This window comes from Asterias amurensis, chromosome 15 (assembly GCF_032118995.1).
Source record: "Asterias amurensis chromosome 15, ASM3211899v1".
Lineage (NCBI taxonomy): Eukaryota > Metazoa > Echinodermata > Asteroidea > Forcipulatida > Asteriidae > Asterias > Asterias amurensis.
In genome coordinates this window covers 7,068,844-7,088,065 of record NC_092662.1, presented here as the reverse complement: position 1 = coordinate 7,088,065, position 19,222 = coordinate 7,068,844, and the positions used below count along the sequence as shown (strand labels likewise).

The window sequence follows — 19,222 nt, the reverse complement described above, 5'->3', positions numbered from 1 at the left end:
ACAAACGGTGAAGTATTGGCATTCCTGTCAATAGAAATGATTGAACTTTACCCACTTGATCCGTTTTTGAATATCTTAGAACTACTTGCAAATTCCCTTCCTGATTAAAGGAAATATCACCAATACGCAACGCCCGGGAATTTGCCATCGTGAATTGTAAACTCACTCACCCTCAGAATAACCGAAAAGGGCAACCAAGAATGCTGCTTTTAACAGCAGAGCTTCATAAGCTGATTATACTTTAAACATTAACTATGCTACTTTAATAAAGGTCATATAAGTCAAATATGGTATGTCTGCAAGCTATGCTGCAACCGGATGAAGATGTCTGCAAGCTATGCTGCAACCGGAGCAACTGATTCCTTTTTAATCATTCATCTTCTCTTTTCATCTTCACACTCTTCTACGTTTGCATCGAACATTTTTGTCTTCACTGTAAAAATTACACCCTGTAATTGAACCTATTTTTAATCATGCATCTTGTTATTTCATGTGTATGCTCTGTTACATTTTAATCCAACATTATAATGGGTTACTTTTTGTAACCACTTTACGAATTGTTATCTTCACTGCCAATAATTACACCCTGTAACTTGAATAACCGTATCACTCGATCATTTTTAATCATGCGTCTTCTCATCTCATGTACATACTCTGTACGTTTAGTCCCACATTATAATGTTTGTTACTTTTTGTAACGACCGAATTTTCGTCTTCACTGACAATAATTACACCCTGTAACTTGAATAACCGGATCAACTGATAATTTTTAATCATGCGCCTTTGTTGTTCAAATACGTAAGCTTTACGGTTTAGCCTGCCTCCATTGTTCGTTACATTTTGTGCCGACATTTTTACGACACAACGTGTCATTGCCATGGAACATCAGTGCTGTGTTGACCGCCAGATACGAAAAACCAACCGATATTGGAAACGTACACCTGATCTATGCAAATCAACGCTTTCAGGTTCAAGCTAGTACTGACCTCCCTGCTAAGCTATGGTAGCTGCTACTGTTACCGATGGTACTTAAACTATATAACGACTAAAAAAAAAACTAAATTAACAAAGCTTTAATGTGTATATTGATAGCATAGCCAGATAAGCCTTACCCTGGGTACCGCACCCAGTCCTATTCAATGTTCCCGCCAAACCATTGAACCGTGTAACTCTTTATACTTAACAAGTATAAAGCAGATTTATTCTAATTCGCCTCAGGACCCAACCGAATAATTCAATATTTTGCAGACTGGCGGTAAAAACTAACCAGACTGCTCAGCACTGGAAATGTAATGGAACATCTTGAATCTTGCCGAGGGTCCAAGCGTCTACAATCCTCTTTCATCTTGGAAACAATGAAACTACCCTTGGGATCCGCCCATTTGTGCAATTTATGAACATATGAAATATAACTGCAAGCATAGAGAATCACACTGGATTCACCAACTCAAGACAGTCAAGTCCTCTGGACTAAACATAAACACTGGTGTTAAATAAATTCCCGTTACCCCCACTTCACTTCTGCTTGAGAACTATAATGTTGTTTATATTCTGTAACTCAAGTATAAATTAATTTTTTTTAAAGTTGTTCTTATATATTTGTTACTATAACTATCTCATGTAAGTAACCCCCCTTTTTTTCCACAGGTCCCTCATACCTATTTTTACTACCATCGTACTTTTGATCTTGCTTTTCTCTATTAATTGACCATTGTTAATTGCATCATGATGCAACTTGTTCTCTAATTCTACCCTTTCATGTTTCCCTGCATTGTTAACGAACGATGCATTTACCACTTTTATGGTCCAGTAATCCATCCTTTCATATGAAACCTCCTTTGTCCTCGCCACTCTACTCGTATTGGTTCATAGCCCCCAATTGTTTCTGAAATAGAAACTTTGATTGGCTGTTATTTTCCCGCTTCTTTCTTCCTTTAATCCATTTCCCCTCTCTTTTTCTATGAATGGATATGTATTTGTTTGTACTTGTTTTATGCCTCTGAACTAGGTCCGGTTTGGATCGAAAGCTAAGGCCATCTATACCACCCTATTCATTAAACATATGAAATACCAGATACGTATGTACAAATGGAAGAAGATGCAAAGGTCTTTAATTTTAATATTATGCAATAGGCTACCCCTTGATTTATGGAAGCTGGCCATTTAGTGCCTAATAATGATCAATCATTCCGAAAGGTCATAATGAAACTTGGTATTGCCCTTCTATTCTTTATGTACCCTTTGTTCTAGAGCTTGATTAACACATGGTGCTGTGACGTGCAATGCCCATAATTCATCGTCAATTATGCCCATGATCTAACTGGTGTTAATTGCTGCCTCATTCTAAAAGTGCGCCATCCCCCCTTATTGGACGAGCTGCTGCTCTCTGTGCGTACGATCTGACACTATTTCAATAATTCTATGTGTTCTATGGAGATGAGCTCGCAAATACACTGCTACATAAGTCAAAAATGCAGAGGTCCATGTAATGTATAGAAGTAATTGGACGCCTGTGTTTATTATCTTTCCATATTATAAAACCCCCCTCGTTTACAGCCAGCAAGAATTATTGTGTCTTGACCGCTATTTGTACTAATATAGGGTCACTCTGCTTTATAAGATCACAGCGAAATCCACAAACTCGCTATGAATAATCTTAAAAATTTTAAGGTTAGCGGTAGGCTATTTGTACTAATATAGGGTCACTCTGCTTTATAAGATCACAGCAAAATCCACAAACTCGCTATGAATAATCTTAAAAATTTTAAGGTTAGCGGTAGGCCCTCGCCCAATTCGCTACAAACCGATATCAATGGATTAAAGGGAGTTGATGGTTAATTCATATGCTGCATGTTATCCGCCATCGGTATGCTTCAAGAGCCCGCTGTGCAATCAATGGACCCCCACATGCAACTGCTCCCTACTGTACTTATTTTGCACCCTGCATTTGAAAGTTGGGCACCACCCAGTTCTATTGAAGATGATGTCCCTCCTAAACCTACTACATGCCCCATCCCTGTTATGTATGGAATACCCTGAATATTGACTAGAGTTTGCCAAGTTGTACACTAAACTACTAGGCTTACTTATTCCTGATTGGCCTGACTGACACAAGCTCTGACTAACTTTCATATTAAACGGCAAGCTGCCAAAAAAAATTATGATTGTCCGCCCTTTCTTGTCCTTGTGTACCTGTACTCATGCTTTGAGAATGTTGGTCCGTTATACCCCGAGTTACGTGTAAAGGCCATGAAATATCCTGACTATTAATCTGTAGGATGTTCGCAATTATTGGCCCTTTATACATACTAGATGTTTGAAACCTTTCCGTATTCACGGTACTCGTGTTACCTACTAGCGTTACTGTTGGGGCTGTACTTGCCCCAGCATTAGGACTGAAAATGTAGCGACTCACCCGATTTGCCCGGCTAGTAAGCCATCGGCTTCACCACTCTCTGTAGCCGCCCATCTTCGCCCTCCTCATCAGGTATCACTTGGATTTCTTCAATGCGGTTCCCACTTCCAGCGAGTTGCCAAGAAGGTACCGAATTTTGCGAAACTATACAATCTATCTTAACTCCTCGGTGGCAGAATATTCAATGACGGTTCCCAGAAAGACAAGCACCCTTTCCCCAAATGCATTGCTTTGGTTGGTTGAAAAGAACAATGGAACCACGTCTGAATGCGCCCTGACAATCCCAATCGCTTATAGCCCCGACCGTGCAACCTGACTATAATTATGCATATTTCCTGGTGTTAAATCGGTTTACTGCGTTACGCATTAAACCCTATTGTGTACAATTATCAAGTTTCATTGATTTATTTGTGACACCAGTATGTTATTGGAGTAAAAAACTAAAACTGTCTTGAAGAGAGGAGAATATAGCTTTTGCAATTATTTAAAATGATTTTTTCTCGACTCTTGAAAATAGAGGAGGGAACAGAGTTCGTTTTAAGTGTTGTCACATTATACATTGTCTCGCCATTATTTACAAACTTCTACACTATGTAGAGAAGTATTCAAAGTCGCATATATCAATAGTTATGTTTTGTTTCAAACAAACCACAACCCAATAGAACCTGAACCTGTGTTAACTTTCTTTTACATATGTTTCATGTTAATTGTGAAAGCTTTTGTTATGATGACTTCCGTAACTATTATTTTTATGTTGTACCTTAATTCAAACTGTTTAAAACCATTCACCAATTTAAACTGATTTAAAGCCACTCAACAATATCTACAAATCAGTGTAAAACAAGAAAAGTCGTGTTTAAAACACCGTTTCTTGACATTACACATGTAGAACAGTAATGGGGTTTTCACATTAATCTTAGCCAGTGTTGTGCAATGTTATGCTGGGGATACTCTGCCATAGGTGGGAAAGACCAATGGGTGAAAACACTCATACGCACTACAACCCACCCCCCCCCCCCGCCCCCAAAAACCCACACTGTTTGTAATTGTCGAAGTGTGTTGGGTAGAAGGCTGGAAAAGATGAATAGAGAAGGATATGAGAAGGTGAGGATGGTTGAGGGAAGGCAGAGGGGGGTAGTACGGTGGGAAGGCAACATTTCTTTTCCTGTAGCCGTAATAACCTTGACATTTGGCCTAGGGTGCAAAAGCATTAGGCTTCTTGGGGATCACCAATCCAGTCCATAAACCAAGTTTTGAGTTGATATGACAAGTACTTCTCGAAATATTGCTCAGACAACATTTCTATTGTTTTAGTCATAATGACCTAAAAGTTTGGCATAGGGTCCAAAAGCAATAGGCTTCTTGGGGATCACCAAACCAATCCACAAACCAAGTTTGTAGTTGATATGACAAGTACTCCTCATTCCTTTGGCTTTGTTTTAATTACCCTTTTTTGGCTATAGTCCAACATCGACAGACCTCTGGGGGTGGGGGGGGGGGGGTCCAAAGACCAATCACTAAAACAAAGACCAATCCACAAACCAAGTTTGGAGTTGATATGACAAGTACTGCTCGAGATATTGCTCAGACAACATTCCTTCGTTTAGACACAACTACCCTTTTTTGCCTATAGTCCAACATCGACAGACCTCTGGGGGTGGGGGGGGGGCGGGCGGGGGATCCCAGGACCAATCCAAAAACAAAGACCAATCCACAAACCTCTTTATAGTTGATATGACCATGACAAGTACTTCTCGAGGTATTGCTAAGACAACAATTCTTTTGTTTTAGTCATAATGACCTAAAAGTTTGGCCTAGGATCCAAAAGCATTAGGCTTCTTTGGGATCCCAAGACCAATCCACAAGCAAAGACTAATCCACAAACCAAGTTTCGAGTTGATATGACAAGTAGGCCATACTTCTTGAGATATTGCTCAGACAACATTTCCTTTGTTTTAACCATAATGACAAATGTGTTTGCCTACAGTCCAAAAAAGGCAGTCAAGGGGGTCCCAAGACCGATCCACATGAACAGTTTTGAGTCCTTCTCTATGTTCTAAGTTACTAGCGGGATGCTGCGCGGCAACCCTGCTAGAAACTTGCGTTTAAAATGCAGCAAATATGTATAGCGTTGAGTACGGGGGAGGGTAAGTGGAGGGTAAGGTCACAATACAAATCACTGTGGCAAACCACCCATCCTAAGTTAAATGAATGTGAGTGTTTTGTGAAATCGTACACTTGCCCGTCTTTTTTCCGTTTCGGCATTGTATGGGATCCCATCCATATTTTCCAGTTTCGAGCGGGTCCCGGGAGTGGTTCTTACCCAATCCCGTTTATATACCCCGTTGCGTTTATTTTGTTCCTGTTCAGTTTATTATTTTCCTGTCCTGTATCGTTTTCAAGTCCCTTTTCTTTTTTCCCCTGACCTTAATATACTAACAGCCCCGTTCATTTTGTTCACGCCATTTATTTTGCCATTCCCCCACTCCCTGTCCCACCGTGTGCCCGAGTCCATCTCCCGTTCCAACATCTAACCCGCGCCTCCGTCCGTGCCTCCCCGTCCCCCGATCCCGTGCGTTGGCATTGTTCTTTGCTTGCCACTGTTTGCCCATCTCATGTTTTCCAGTTTTGCGCGGGTCCCGCTCTATAGTGGATCTTTCCCAGTCTCGTTTATACCCCGTTCTAATGTTTTCCAGTTTTGCGCGGGTCCCTCGTATATACCCATATTCTAATGTTTCCAGTTTTTACGCGGGTCCCGCTTAAAGTGGTTCTTTCCCTGTTTCATGGTTTGATTTTTCCTCGTTCAGTTTAATATTTTCCTGTTCCATATCCCATATCATCATAGGTAGTCCCTTTTAATGTTTTCAATCCCTACCCCAGCCCTGTTCATTTTCACCGTCATTTTGTTTTGCCGTTCCCACTTCCCCGTTCCACAGACGTACCACTTTGTGCCCCTTCTTCCTGTCCCCTTCCCAAATCTAACTCGTGACTCCTTCCCGTAAACCCGTGCGTTGATTGTTCTTTGCACTGTTTGCCGGCCCACATACGTTTCCCCGTTCCGCGCGGGTCCGCCAGTGGTTCTCCGTTTCGTGTATTTTCCCTGTTCAGTTTATTATTAAATAATAATTAAACATTTTCCTGTCCCAAGTTATCAATAGTCCCTTTTTCTTTTTTCCCTTTCCGTTATTTTCCCAGCCCTTTTAATGTGTCCCCTTCATTGTTTGCCATTCCCCGCCCCTTTCCCACAGACATACCACAATGCATGCCCCTCCCCTCTCGATTCAAGAATAGTAGACCTAAGGGTTGCGAAGATTCAATAGGTTGGGTAAACAAAATAGCGGACAGGTACGTACACATTGTTTCCAAGGATTCAAACGTTCTAGTCCACAACGGCATTGACGAGCGAGGTGTACAAAAATAAAAAATATAAGAAAACTCGGCAGTTTGACTCCCTTTACCCATTCCAAGGAATAATGTTTGAGGACCCTCACGTTTGCACCGTAAAACATGGACTCTCTCATTAAACATTTTCATATTTAACTGTATTTTTTTAGATTTGGTTATTTTTCAAATTTACAGCTTAAAATTGTCATTATGGTCTGTAAATTGCTCTCGAAACAGAATTTTAAAGCAACAAATTTTTGTTTTACCATTTTTTCCTCCAAATCGTGAAAAATATGCTGTAGATTTTACGACTCAATCTAATTTTGCTATGCTAACTTTTTTTCAAAATGGATAAATCACACGTATTTGTTGCATTATATCACACTCGTTGTCGTGTTTTAGTTTCAAGGGATACAACAATCTACCCCTTCCTCTTTTTCGGTTGGTTTTGAGCAGCAAAGGATAAACAAATCTATCCCATCCACTTTTCAGCTTGATTTGAGCACCAAAGGATAAACAAATCTATCCCCCTCCTCTTTTTGGCTAAGCTTGTGCACCCGATATTGAATTTGTTCTCCCAAAGGTATTTTATGGAGAAAAACAGTATAGTTTTAACATTTTTAAAATATCTTCAAGAAAAGTTGCTATATATTACCCAAAACAGTACAAAACTAAAAATTGTTTATTTAATTGTGAACCTGTTTATTTTTGGTTATTTGTCAAGTATCTTAAAATTTTCATTATGGTCTGAGAATTGCTCTCGAAACAGGATTTTAAAGCAATAAGTTTTTTGTTTTACCATTTTATCCTCCAAATCGTGAAAAACATGCTGTAGATTTTACGAATCAATCTAATTTTGCTATGCTAACGTTTTAAAAATAGATAAATTCCACTTATTTGTTTCAAGGGATAAACAAATCTACCCTCCTACTTTTTGGTTGGTTTTGAGCAGCAAAGGATAAAACAAATTATCCCTTCCACTTTTCAGCTTGATTTGAGCACCAAAGGATAAAAGAAATCTAACCCTCCTTTTTCTTGCTAAGTTTGTGCACCCGATACTGAGCTTGTTCTCCCAAAAATATTTTATGGAGAAAAAAAGCATAATTTCAACACTTTGAAAACATCTTCAAGAAAATGTGCTATATATTACCGAAAAAGGCAAAAAATAAAAAATCATAGTTAATTGTGAACCTGTTTCAAATATAAAAACTTGTTTAACTATTCTATCCATAATCTGAGTATTATACACATATTGACTGGCAATGAGTGACCAGAAGAGTGGCCTATTTCCCTCGGCCTTCGAATAGACGTACACTAGTTACTGAATTATGCCAGTCAATATGTGTTTTATAACACAGCTCGGTCTTAAATGTGAAATTAGAACAGAAATCTGGAAAAGAAAGGGCACTAACTCTCAAAGACTAGTGCCCGCTCGGGAACTAGTTCCCGCAAAACACGCGCGCGTGATCACTAGACTATATAACACACCTATTGCTTGTTCTGTATTCTGGTTGGCTGAAACACGGTCACGATGTTTTATACTATCAACAGCTCCCCACTACTCGTTACCAAGTAAGGTTTTATGCTAATAATTATTTTGAGTAATTACCGATAGTGTCCACTGCCTTTAATAATAATAATAATAATTTTACTGCAGTAAATAATTTTTACACGTCTTGATGTAAAACTAACCCCTAAGATCACGTGATTTCTTAAATCCGTCAAAATGAAATAGTTTGGATAAATCACGTGACCTTAATTGTTTGAAAACTGCAACTTGTTTGTTCTTCTTCCATCCAAATTAATGTAACAAGTCAAGTAAATTAATAGTCAGATTCCTTTTTGGCCAATGAAAATGGAGTTTAGTACCAACTAAACAAAGAAAACATTTTGAAATCACATGGTGGTTATAATTTCAACTAACTGTGATAATTTAACATACCGACAGATTGTGTCTGGTAAAAAGTAAGTAACACCCGGTTCAGACAGGCGCTCCAGAATCGCGCCGAACCAAATTCTGAATTAAGTACACGAAAAGTTCGACGTCTGAAACAGTTAGGAGCAACTGGACGCGCTAGAAGTCTGGAGCGACTCTGTTTCAGACGTCGATCTTTTCATGAGCCGAACCTAATGTAAAAGTTCATTAAGTTCGCCTGTCTGAAACCAAAATTTAATTTGGTCGACCCAGAGTCATGACCATTGCCCCACTCTGTCATGAGACAATGCCCTGTCGAACCATGAGCTATTCAGCTACATTGATAACCACGCTGTGATCTACGGCTTTCTCCAATAACACATTGGTACAAATACCACCCAGAATATCAAGCTGAGAGATGATGACATTGAGCTCTTTACTGGCCCACGTGACCATCTCTACAGCCATTAGTGAATCAATACCGTAGTTGATCATTGGTTGTTGTAGGTCAATGCTTGCTGGCTCCACGCAAAGGAGTTGACCCATCTTCTGTCTAACACGATCCTCTAGATCTTCCTGGCTGAGGTCACAGTCAGTCTGTGCGACCTGCCGACCCAAGGTAAGGTGACGGAACTTCAGGGAGTCGTTGTGGCAATGTCTTAAGGTAGCATCCCAGTCCTGTGGTTAATAATACCAGATAACAAGCTATTAATGAGAATAAAACATACTGGTACAACAACTTTAAGAGTAATATTTATTCGGGGATAAATACAAAATAATAATAGTGGCTTCTTATATAGCGCTCAGGTCCGTCACGAAGTGACACTCATGGCGCTTCAACGTTATTACCCCTGGTCACCGGGCCTTAACATTCCTTAAACCATCTCAGCTCCCTGGGAAGTGTACAGCCTGTGACGCCAAATATGTAGTCTTGAAGTCAAGACGGTAATTGTTGAGCGCGGTGTGTAGTTACAGCGCGGTGTAGCTGCGGGGACGATACACACACCCTCGATCCCAGTATGTGTGTGTGAGTCAGTCGCAATTATCGCGCTACCTACGACTGTTGCATGTGTAACATCGCACTGTGACTGTTGCATGAAAGGCAGACAAATAGGCAGCGCCTAACGACTTGTCATCAAGTCTACCAAATATGTAGCGAACAAAGCTAATCTACTAATCTACAAGAACCAACTCTGCCCTCACAGGTACCATTTACCCCTGGGTTGAGAGAAGCTTATAGTTAAGTGTCTTGCTCAAGGACAAAAGTGACACGACCGGGATTCGAACACCCACACTCTGTTGAACAGAAAAACCAGAGCTTGAGTTCGGTCCTCTTAAGCCGGCCTCAGGTCAACCTTAAGTCAACAAAAAACAATCGGCAACTTTTCAGGATTACACTGCGCCTGAGCTAAGACCATCGGGAACTTTTCAGTCGGCGATTATTTACGACCTGAGTGAAGCTGCGATGATTTTAAAACAACCTGAAACAGTCGCCGCTCGAAAAATTAACAGTCGCAAGGGTAGAACAATTTCAACTTGATCGACGTGATCCCGACGGTCGGGAACCAATCGCCGGCGCACGATTTCTCAGTTGTTGTGATCTAAACATATTTTGTCTACGCGTTGCCGACGGTTTGTCGACCTGATAAGGCCGGCTTTATCCGCTGGGCCACGACATCCCAACGACACCCCACAATGACCAATAAAGAAATGAGCAGGGATCAATGACAGAGAGAAGCCTTTAGAAGTAGCGGTCTTCAGTACGATTTGATCCACTTGAGAAACTTCTAATCATATTAATACCTATACCAACTTTACGATAATGTTTGTAATTTCATATAGGCTTGAAATGTTCACTTAAAATGGCAACGTGCCAAATGCCTTCAAGAAACCAAACTTTTTTGACCAAACAATTTGTCTCACATGCAATTTGTACACAAAAACTACCAGCTATTAGTTAGGTTTTTGGCAAATTATTTCTATATGGGGTCTCACGCACTACATGGTGAGGCATCAATATATATTTCATTTGCGGTAACGCCAGGAAGACTTTGTTCTTTAGAGAACAAAATCTACCTGGCAAGTAGACACACACATTCGTGCAAATCAGATATATAAATGTTATTTCATTCTTACCTGGTTTGCAAGACAAAGTACAGCTGGTGAATCCTTTGCTTGAAGAAGCTGACCAACAAACTGAAGCACCTCATCAATGTGTAGCGTCATGTTACCCTTCATCCCGAATGTTTTGACCACATCGGAGTTGCTCTCCAGGTATCCGGCACCCCGAACTGGTCCCAGTTGAAGACTCGTTGCAGGTAGACCTTTAGCCTTCCGCTCTTCGGCCAATTCGTCCAAGTAAACATTAGCAGCTGTGTAGCAGGGTTGAGAAGGATGTCCCCAAACAGCGGTTACAGATGATGTCATCAGGAAGAAATCCAGCGGCAGATTTTCAGTCGAGTTGTGAAGGTGCCGGGCACTGACCGCCTTCGCACCAAGGATGTTATCCATCAGCTCAGGTGTAAGGTCAGATAAAGATTCTTCAGCGATGAAACCAGCGAGGTGGAAGATGCCCCTGACAACTGGAGCGTTGTGGCTTTCTTTGAGTTGCCTAAGGATGGTTTGAACACTACTAGCATCGGCCAAGTCCATGGCGAAATCATACACCTTAACCCCTTTTCGCTTCAGGAATGTGACGGTGCGCCGAGCAGAAGCATTGTGACAACCACGACGGGATACCAGCGCCACATGACGAGCCCCTTTCTTACAAAGCCAACGGGCGAATGCCTGGCCAAGTCCTCCATAACCACCAGTGACAATATATGTAGCATTTACCTTGAACAGCGTGCATGTTGGGACAACTTGGAGGGGCTTGTAGTCTTTTGGAATATCAAAAACCACCTTGCCGATATGACTTGCTTTGGCCATGATGCGGAATGTGTCAGCGAAGTCTGTAATTGAAGTTGTCTCAGTGTGGATTGGTTTGAAAGCCCCCTTATCAAATAGACTCGCCACCTGTATCATCAGCATCTGAGCCTTGTTCTTCTGATGTATTACTAATCGGTCAATCTGGCATGACAACACAGACTTGTTTTCTAGGAGCATGGGCAACAGAAGAAGATTCGTCTTCTGAAGTATATCTCTCTTTCCAATTTCGCAGAACCTTCCACCAAAGGAGAGGCACTCTATTCCCTTGAGAAGCAGTCTTCCACTCAATGAGTTAAGAACTACGTCAATTCCGTTACCCTCTGTCCAGCTCATCACATCATCATAAAACCTTTCAGAACGAGAATCTGTCACCATCTCAATGCCAAGTTCCTCTCGAAGGTAGGTTCTCTTCTTCTCACTTCCAGCAGAGCAGATGACTTTTGCTCCAATCATTCGAGCCACTTGAATTGCTGCCAAGCCAACTCCACCACATGCAGAATGAATTAGAACCGTTTCATCCTTTTGAAGGTTTGCTCTTTCAACCAGACTGTAATAAGCAGTTGAGAATATCACACTTATGCCTGCACTTTCAACCCAGTTGAGGTTTGACGGCTTTGGGACCAGTAAATCTTCATCACTGATTGTGTGTGAGGCGAAACAGTGCTTACCAAAGCCAACCACATCATCTCCAATGTGCAGTGAGGTTACCCCAGCGCCTATTTTCACGACCACGCCACTACATTCTAGACCAAAGTTGGACCTCTCATCTTCTTCATCTAACCTTGACAGGAGTCCAAGAGCCATCACTACGTCTTTGAAGTTGAGAGCAGCAGCATTCACTTTAACTATGACTTTACCGGGAGGTGGTTCCATTTCACTCAGATAACTGAAGCCCATATCATCTATTGAGGCGTGCTTACTTGACATGTCAGGGTTTTGTATGAGTTGCCAGTACGTGTCATTATTCCTGTCATGGGCAGGAATTTCAGCTTTAACCAATCTCGGCAAGAGGAGTTCTCCATTCTTGATGCTTATTTCCCGATCCTTTACATCACATCTTACAATAGTCTTGACTAAGATACTTAGGCTTTCTTGTGACTCGTCATCGAGATGAAAAGAAAACATGGGCACATTGCACAGGTTTGTGGCTGCCCTAATAAGTCCAACAGCAACTGCAGTTGACGTCTTGGACCCAGTCGCAACAACGGAAACCTGTGAAAAATTACCCGAGTCTTCATTGACTTCTTGTAAGGCGCGGGTGAGTTGTTTAGCTTTCCAGTCAGCCTGACTGAGAATGAAGACGAGGTGAGTACACTCTTTCTTGCCCCCGAGAGCATCATCAAGCTTTCTGTCAGAAAATGCGAAGGTGGTGGTATTTGGCAGGGAGTTTTCGAGTGCTCTCAAGACATTTCCATTACCTGGGAATGTGGAGTCGGAAAGAACAAGCCAGTCAGAGTCAGGTTCTTCTTCGCAACACTCTTCAATTGACTTCTTGCCGATCATGATGCTATGGAAAAACTCATCTGGAGAGGATACAGCAACAACGTCGGTAAAACCACCATTCTTCATCAGGTCAACCCAACCTTGTTGATCCAACCAGCAAACATCGGTACGGAAATCTTGGAAAGCCCAGCATAGCTCCAGAGCTCCAAAAAGGAGCTCAGATATATACTTGGTGTTCGTTGCTTCATACACAACCAACCACCCATCCGGACAGAGAAGGTTCCTCATATGGTGGAGCCCGTTGTTCAAGTCAACAGCAGAATGAAGGGTGTCCATGCAAACAACAATATCAACGGAGCCAGGAACGAATCCCTGTTGCCCAACATCAGTCTCAATGTCAAGCTGCTGATATTTTACGAATGGGAACTCCTGAAGTTTCCCTTGTGCGTGAGTAAAGAACGAGGCACTCAGGTCGGTGAAGATGTACTCCAATTGTGTATCCATTCCAAGTTGTTTTAGGGGCTTTAGTATGTAGGTGGCTAGGCCACCCATTCGTCCCCCAACCTCCACAACTCTCACAACTCCTTTGCTCTTTGCAGCTTCTTTAACTGCATTCGCGATCATCTTGGCTCCTGCTTTGTAGTAAAGTCTGGTTGTCAGAGAGTCTATGAAGTAGTGCGCGATGTTCTCTGCGGCAAAAAGAATTGAGACTGCAGTTGATGGATCACGAAGGGTGGTCGGGAGATTGTCACCGACACTGGTCATTATGGTCAACTCTTGTTTGAGCTCTGGGATACGCTGCATGATGTCTTTGATGACAATGGGGATTTCTTCAAAAGGTATATCATCAGCTGTATCATCTGCTGCAATTTCCTGAAGTCTCTTAATGTATCGTGGGTTACACTTGCCACGTTCCTCTGCGGGAACCTCACCGAAAGCGTGCCGAATGTATGAGACGCAGATTGCCTGCAGCACATGAACTACATCAACAGCCTTTGAAATTGGATCTATCTCTTCCGGATAGTTCTCTTGAAGGCAGTATGGCTCGAAGACGTCATAAGCAACGGAGGTTGGTGGAAGAGCAGCCTTTTGGGGCTGTAACTTGGTGAGGTAGAGGCAAGATGACAAGAGTACATCTGAGGTAGTACCAACCACGTTCTGGCATTTGCAGCCAACCACCTCCATCAGAACCTTTCCGCTGTTTGTGGCCAATGTAATGTCTCCTATGAGTGACAAGGAATCACACTCAGTGACTTTCACATGGGCAAGAAAAGACTCTGATGCTGGCAGTGACGAAACGTGCATCTTTAGGGATTCGATGGCTACGGGAAGATATAATGTGGATGTGTCTCCAATGGCAGAGATGAGCAGCTGAAAACATCCATCAAGGTGGGTGATCTGAAGTCGCTGTTTGTTAACTGGAGCTGGGTAAAGGTACCCAAGCGCTTCACCGTCCCCAAAAGCCATTTTCTCGATAACCTGGAACGCTGGACCATACTGCAAGCCAAGAGCAGAAAGCTTTTCGTAAAACACATCGCCAGGTTCATTACCAGTGCAGCGTGAAAGGATGCTTTTCATTGGGATGTGGTCGTTTAGGATCGTAGCATTCGCTGTGACATCGGCCTCGCTGTACATTGTGCCATCTGCTACAATCTGGACCTTGGAACCTTCCATGTTACAACCGAGCTGAAGATTGTCAAATTTACCACCAGTAGCAGTTTTTTGGGGCCACATCAGTAGATTGCAAAACAACACATGTGATAGAGATGGCAACTTATTCTCTGGGAAGGAAGCCTCGATGGCGTACTCTACATAGCCCGCTCCAGGAAACACTAGTCGGTCCTGCACAATATGGTCGGCCAGGAAGGGATATACCAATAATGATATGTTTCCATTTTGCCCCTTGAAGGTACGATCGTCAAGTCCAAGACGTTTCATGCGCATTGGCTCCGACTCTACCCAAAATGACTGATGCTGCCATGGGTAGGTGGGAATCGATACCCATTCTGCGCAGTCTCCAGTAACATTCTTCCAGTCGATATCAATGCCAGCAATGTAAAGCTCACCCAAAGCCTTTAGGACCATGTAGCGATCATCTTGTCGACGCTGACCCGAAGAGATAGAGGTGATGTTACATTTGATGTTGCCTTGCTTTGCTATCTGATTGACAGATGAGATGAGTGTTGCTGAGGAACCACATTCCAGAAAAAGATCTGCATCGGTGTCTGCCAAAATAGCCTCAACTGCTGGCTGGAACTGCACCGTATTTCTGATGTTGTCCCACCAGTAATCTGTACCAAAGTCTCCTTTGTACAGCTCCCCTGTTACGGTAGAATACAAGGGTAAGGTGCGGCATGCTGCCTTCGTCTCCACCGTTTCTTTCATGGCAGCTCGGAAAGACTTCTCCATTGGATCCATTTCTGGTGTGTGGAAAGCACACTGGACCCGCAATTGCTTGGCCACTGTAGTGTTTTTTTTTGCATACTCAGTGATAAGCTCAGTGTCTCCTGCGATGGTGATGCCACACGGGGCATTTAATGCTGCTATGTAAAGCCTGTCAGATCTAGAGCATATGTCTTGTGCGTCTTTCAGGGACAGACGAAGAGCTGCCATGCTTCCAGCCCCCTTGACTTTAGCCTGTTGTGTACTTCGATGATAGATCACTCTTACTGCTTCTTCAATTGTCAATCCACCACATGCGTATGCAGCGGCAACTTCACCAAGGCTGTGACCAACCACCACATCTGGATGGATCCCCCAAAGCTGCCAAAGATGGAACAAGCCAATCTGGAAGAAGAGGATAGCTGGCTGTGATATCTCCATATCGTTGATGAGCTGATCTGCGTCTATCTTTTCTCCAGTTTTAGTCATGTCATTTAGTCCAATGAAGAACAGCTTGTTGTGAAGAAGGGACCAACCGCTCAATTTTTGGAAGATTTCATCACATTTTTGTACAGTTTCACGGAACATTTTCTCTGTTCTGTAAAGCTGCCGTCCCATGTTGCCCCATTGTTGTCCTTGACCAGGAAAAATCATGCAGATCTGTCTCTTCTTACCGTTAGCACTTCCAGATGACATACCTTCTCCAATTCCGGTTTTCACGAAGCTGGTGAGTTGTTTCTGAAACTGTTCTCCGGATTTAGTGATGACAGCTAGGCGATATCCATGATGCTGTCGTCGAGTTGAGAGCCATGAGACAACTTTCAGAGCATCTTTGTCATCCGTGAAACTCTTCCATTTTTCTGCAACACCATTTAGAGCATCTGTTGACTTGGCCGATAAAGGAATCAAGATGCTGTTGCCTTGATCACTGCCGCCGAACTGCCACTGAGCACGGAAAGATTTTGAGTCACTTTCTGAATCTGGAGAATCTCGAGTTGGGGGCTCTTGGAAGATCATGTGAGCAACTGCACCAGCCACACCGAAGCTGTTGAGACCGATGATTGTTTGGTAACCATCGGGTAGAGGCTCGAGCTTGGTCTGGATCTGCAGCTTCAACCCTTCTGTGTCTATATGCGGGTTAACATCAGCACAGTTGATAGTTGGACACAGCATCTTTTTCTCCAACATCAAAGCCACTTTGATGGCTGCTGTGACCCCGGCAGCACACTCGTTGTGACCAAAATTGCTCTTGACAGAGCCTATCCTAAGAGGTGTTTCACGATGCGGAGCAAAGGTTTTGCCGATAGCTTCAGCCTCAATCGGGTCCCCAACCGGTGTTCCAGTCCCGTGGGCCTCGATGCAGTGTACACTTGAGAGAGGGACATCAAAGCGCTCATACGCTTGTTTCATGACCGTCATCTGAGCTGGCACAGATGGCATGGTGAGGCTGTTCGAGAATCCATTGGCAGCAATAGCACTACCTCGAATCGATGCGTAGATGTGATCACCATCATTTATTGCTTGTTGAAGAGGCTTCAGGATCAGAGCCCCGAAACCTTCACTGCGTACGTAGCCTTTCGCTGAGCTGGAGAAGGGAAAGCATTGACCTTCGGGGGAGAGGACTCCAAGAGCGCTGAAGCCAACCGTAACATCAGGCATGAGGAGATTGTTACAGCCACCGACAACTGCAACGTTACACTCGTTGTTCCAGATGCCGGTACAGGCAAGATGCATCGCTGTCACGGACGAGGCACATGCCGTATCTACGGCGAAACTTGGACCTTTCAAATCAAAGGCATATGACACCCTGTTTGCTGCTACGCTGTGTAAAGAACCTGTCATGGTGTAAGCATCAATAAGAGAAGTCTCTCCACTCGACTGGATCGGGTAGTCCATCAAACCTATGCCAATGTAAACCCCAGTGGACTCACTGACTGTGTCTGGTACGATGCCAGCATCTTCAAATGCTTCATTGACTACCTCGAGTGTATGACGTTGCTGCGGGTCCATGTACATCGCTTCTCGTGGAGAGATTTTGAAGAAGGTGTTGTCAAACTTGTCTATGCCATCAATGAACCCACAACGCCTGGTGACCATCTTCCCTTGCTTGGTCTGGTCAGGGTGGTAGAAATTGTCGAGTGACCATCGGTCTGATGGGACCTCAGTAATGGTGTTTCTACCATCATGGATTACCTTCCAGAAATCATCCGGACTTTTAACACCACCGGGCATGCGACATCCTGTTAAATAAAAAAATACACGAAATTGTATGAATCTTTTGTTTTACAAAAACTTTTAAAAATCGCATTTTTGTTTGTTTGATCTTCTCAGCATGTGCACATGAAATTCCCATGTGTTTATTTTCATTGGGGTGTACCCCACTAAATAGGAGAAAACAGAGCGTCTGCCTAATTTATATTGTGTTTAGGGCCTCAAGCATTATGCTCAATCGTGACCTGACGTTGTTGACTTCCAACTTGAGGTATTTTGATGAAATATAGTCTCTGACATATTGGTCCTGTTTGCCAAGAGATTTTCTAGATGGATACTTGGACGTTTGGAAAATTACACCGGTAAAGGAGTGTTTTGATTTGGATGGAGTAACTTGACGGGCTCTGGGACTCTCCATAACTTGTGCAGATAATATTAGTGCCAAAGAGTGAACGAATAATTTCCCTTTTAATACAATAACTGTTAGACCTTAAGTATTTTTCGTGAATTATTGAATATTATGCATTTTTCCCTCTTTGCTCCGAATTTATTGGTTCACCCATTGGTGAACTAGCACAGCGCCCTCTTACGTTGGCAATCTCCTTTTTTTTAAATTTACGTTAGAATGGTGTGCACTACGAAGGACACTGCTTGAATTACCTATCCCAACAATTGCGACTGGGGGGTGCTTGGACTCCATGTATGCTGTTATAATGTTGATGTGAATCTGGAACCTCTGTCACACAGCAAGAAGATTTAAGTTGAGTTCAAATTTATCCTGTAATTGGGGAAAACAAAATTGTGTTACTCCATATTGGTTTATGGTATGACATCTTTGTAGAAATCAACACGCTTATGTCGTTTTAAAAGTCAAGGTGCAAGATTTTAAAGACGGTTACCCGAACTCCCGAGTCGTCTGGTTGGCTGCTTGAGACGGGCCCCTTGGTTTGGTGTAATGGGTCTAAACGTCTGGTGTCAACGTACAAGGGCCTATGGGAAATAAGAAACTGACAATTATATTTCCCATAGACCCTTTTACATGACGTATAACTGTTTCTATAACTAACAAGATGCTGTCCGCCATCTTGGAATACAAACGAAAGTTGTATACATTTGCAACACGTGTATGGCCGATAAACAATGACGACATTAAAATCATAGAAGGTTTTTACTTTTTAGTAACGAATGGAGATTCATTGAGGGACAACATGCTTGAGACAGAAGTTAGCGCAGATGACTCCACCGAAGAAAAAAAAAAGGAAAAAAAAAAACTCACATAACAACAAGAAAAGAAAACACAAATCACAAACACATTCAAACAAACAACTAGACATTAGGTGTTTGTGCACAAACCAAAAGCTGTTCCTTGTTGTTTTGCTTCGATTAAGTTCTTTAAAGATTATAGTTGCTCTGATTTAAATTTAGAAGAGTTTGGGATTTCCCACAATACAAGGAGTATCGAAATCGGTTGTGTAGTTCTTGAGATAAGGTCCCACTTCTTGTTGACCCGTAAGTAAAGGTCAACATGAGGTCACGCTTATCCA

At 42.5% G+C, this 19,222-nt stretch overlaps 1 protein-coding gene across 1 annotated transcript; it reads right to left on the bottom strand.

Annotated features, from left to right (window-relative positions):
• Nucleotides 1-9,041: 9,041 nt before the first annotated feature.
• LOC139948311 (probable polyketide synthase 1) lies at nt 9,042-18,378 on the bottom strand. The gene is made up of 3 exons (XM_071946424.1): nt 18,339-18,378; nt 10,851-17,707; nt 9,042-9,392 (listed from the first exon to the last, which is right to left on the bottom strand). The coding sequence occupies exons 1-3, from the start codon at nt 18,376-18,378 to the stop codon at nt 9,042-9,044; spliced, it is 7,248 nt and encodes a 2,415-aa protein (XP_071802525.1).
• Nucleotides 18,379-19,222: the final 844 nt, after the last annotated feature.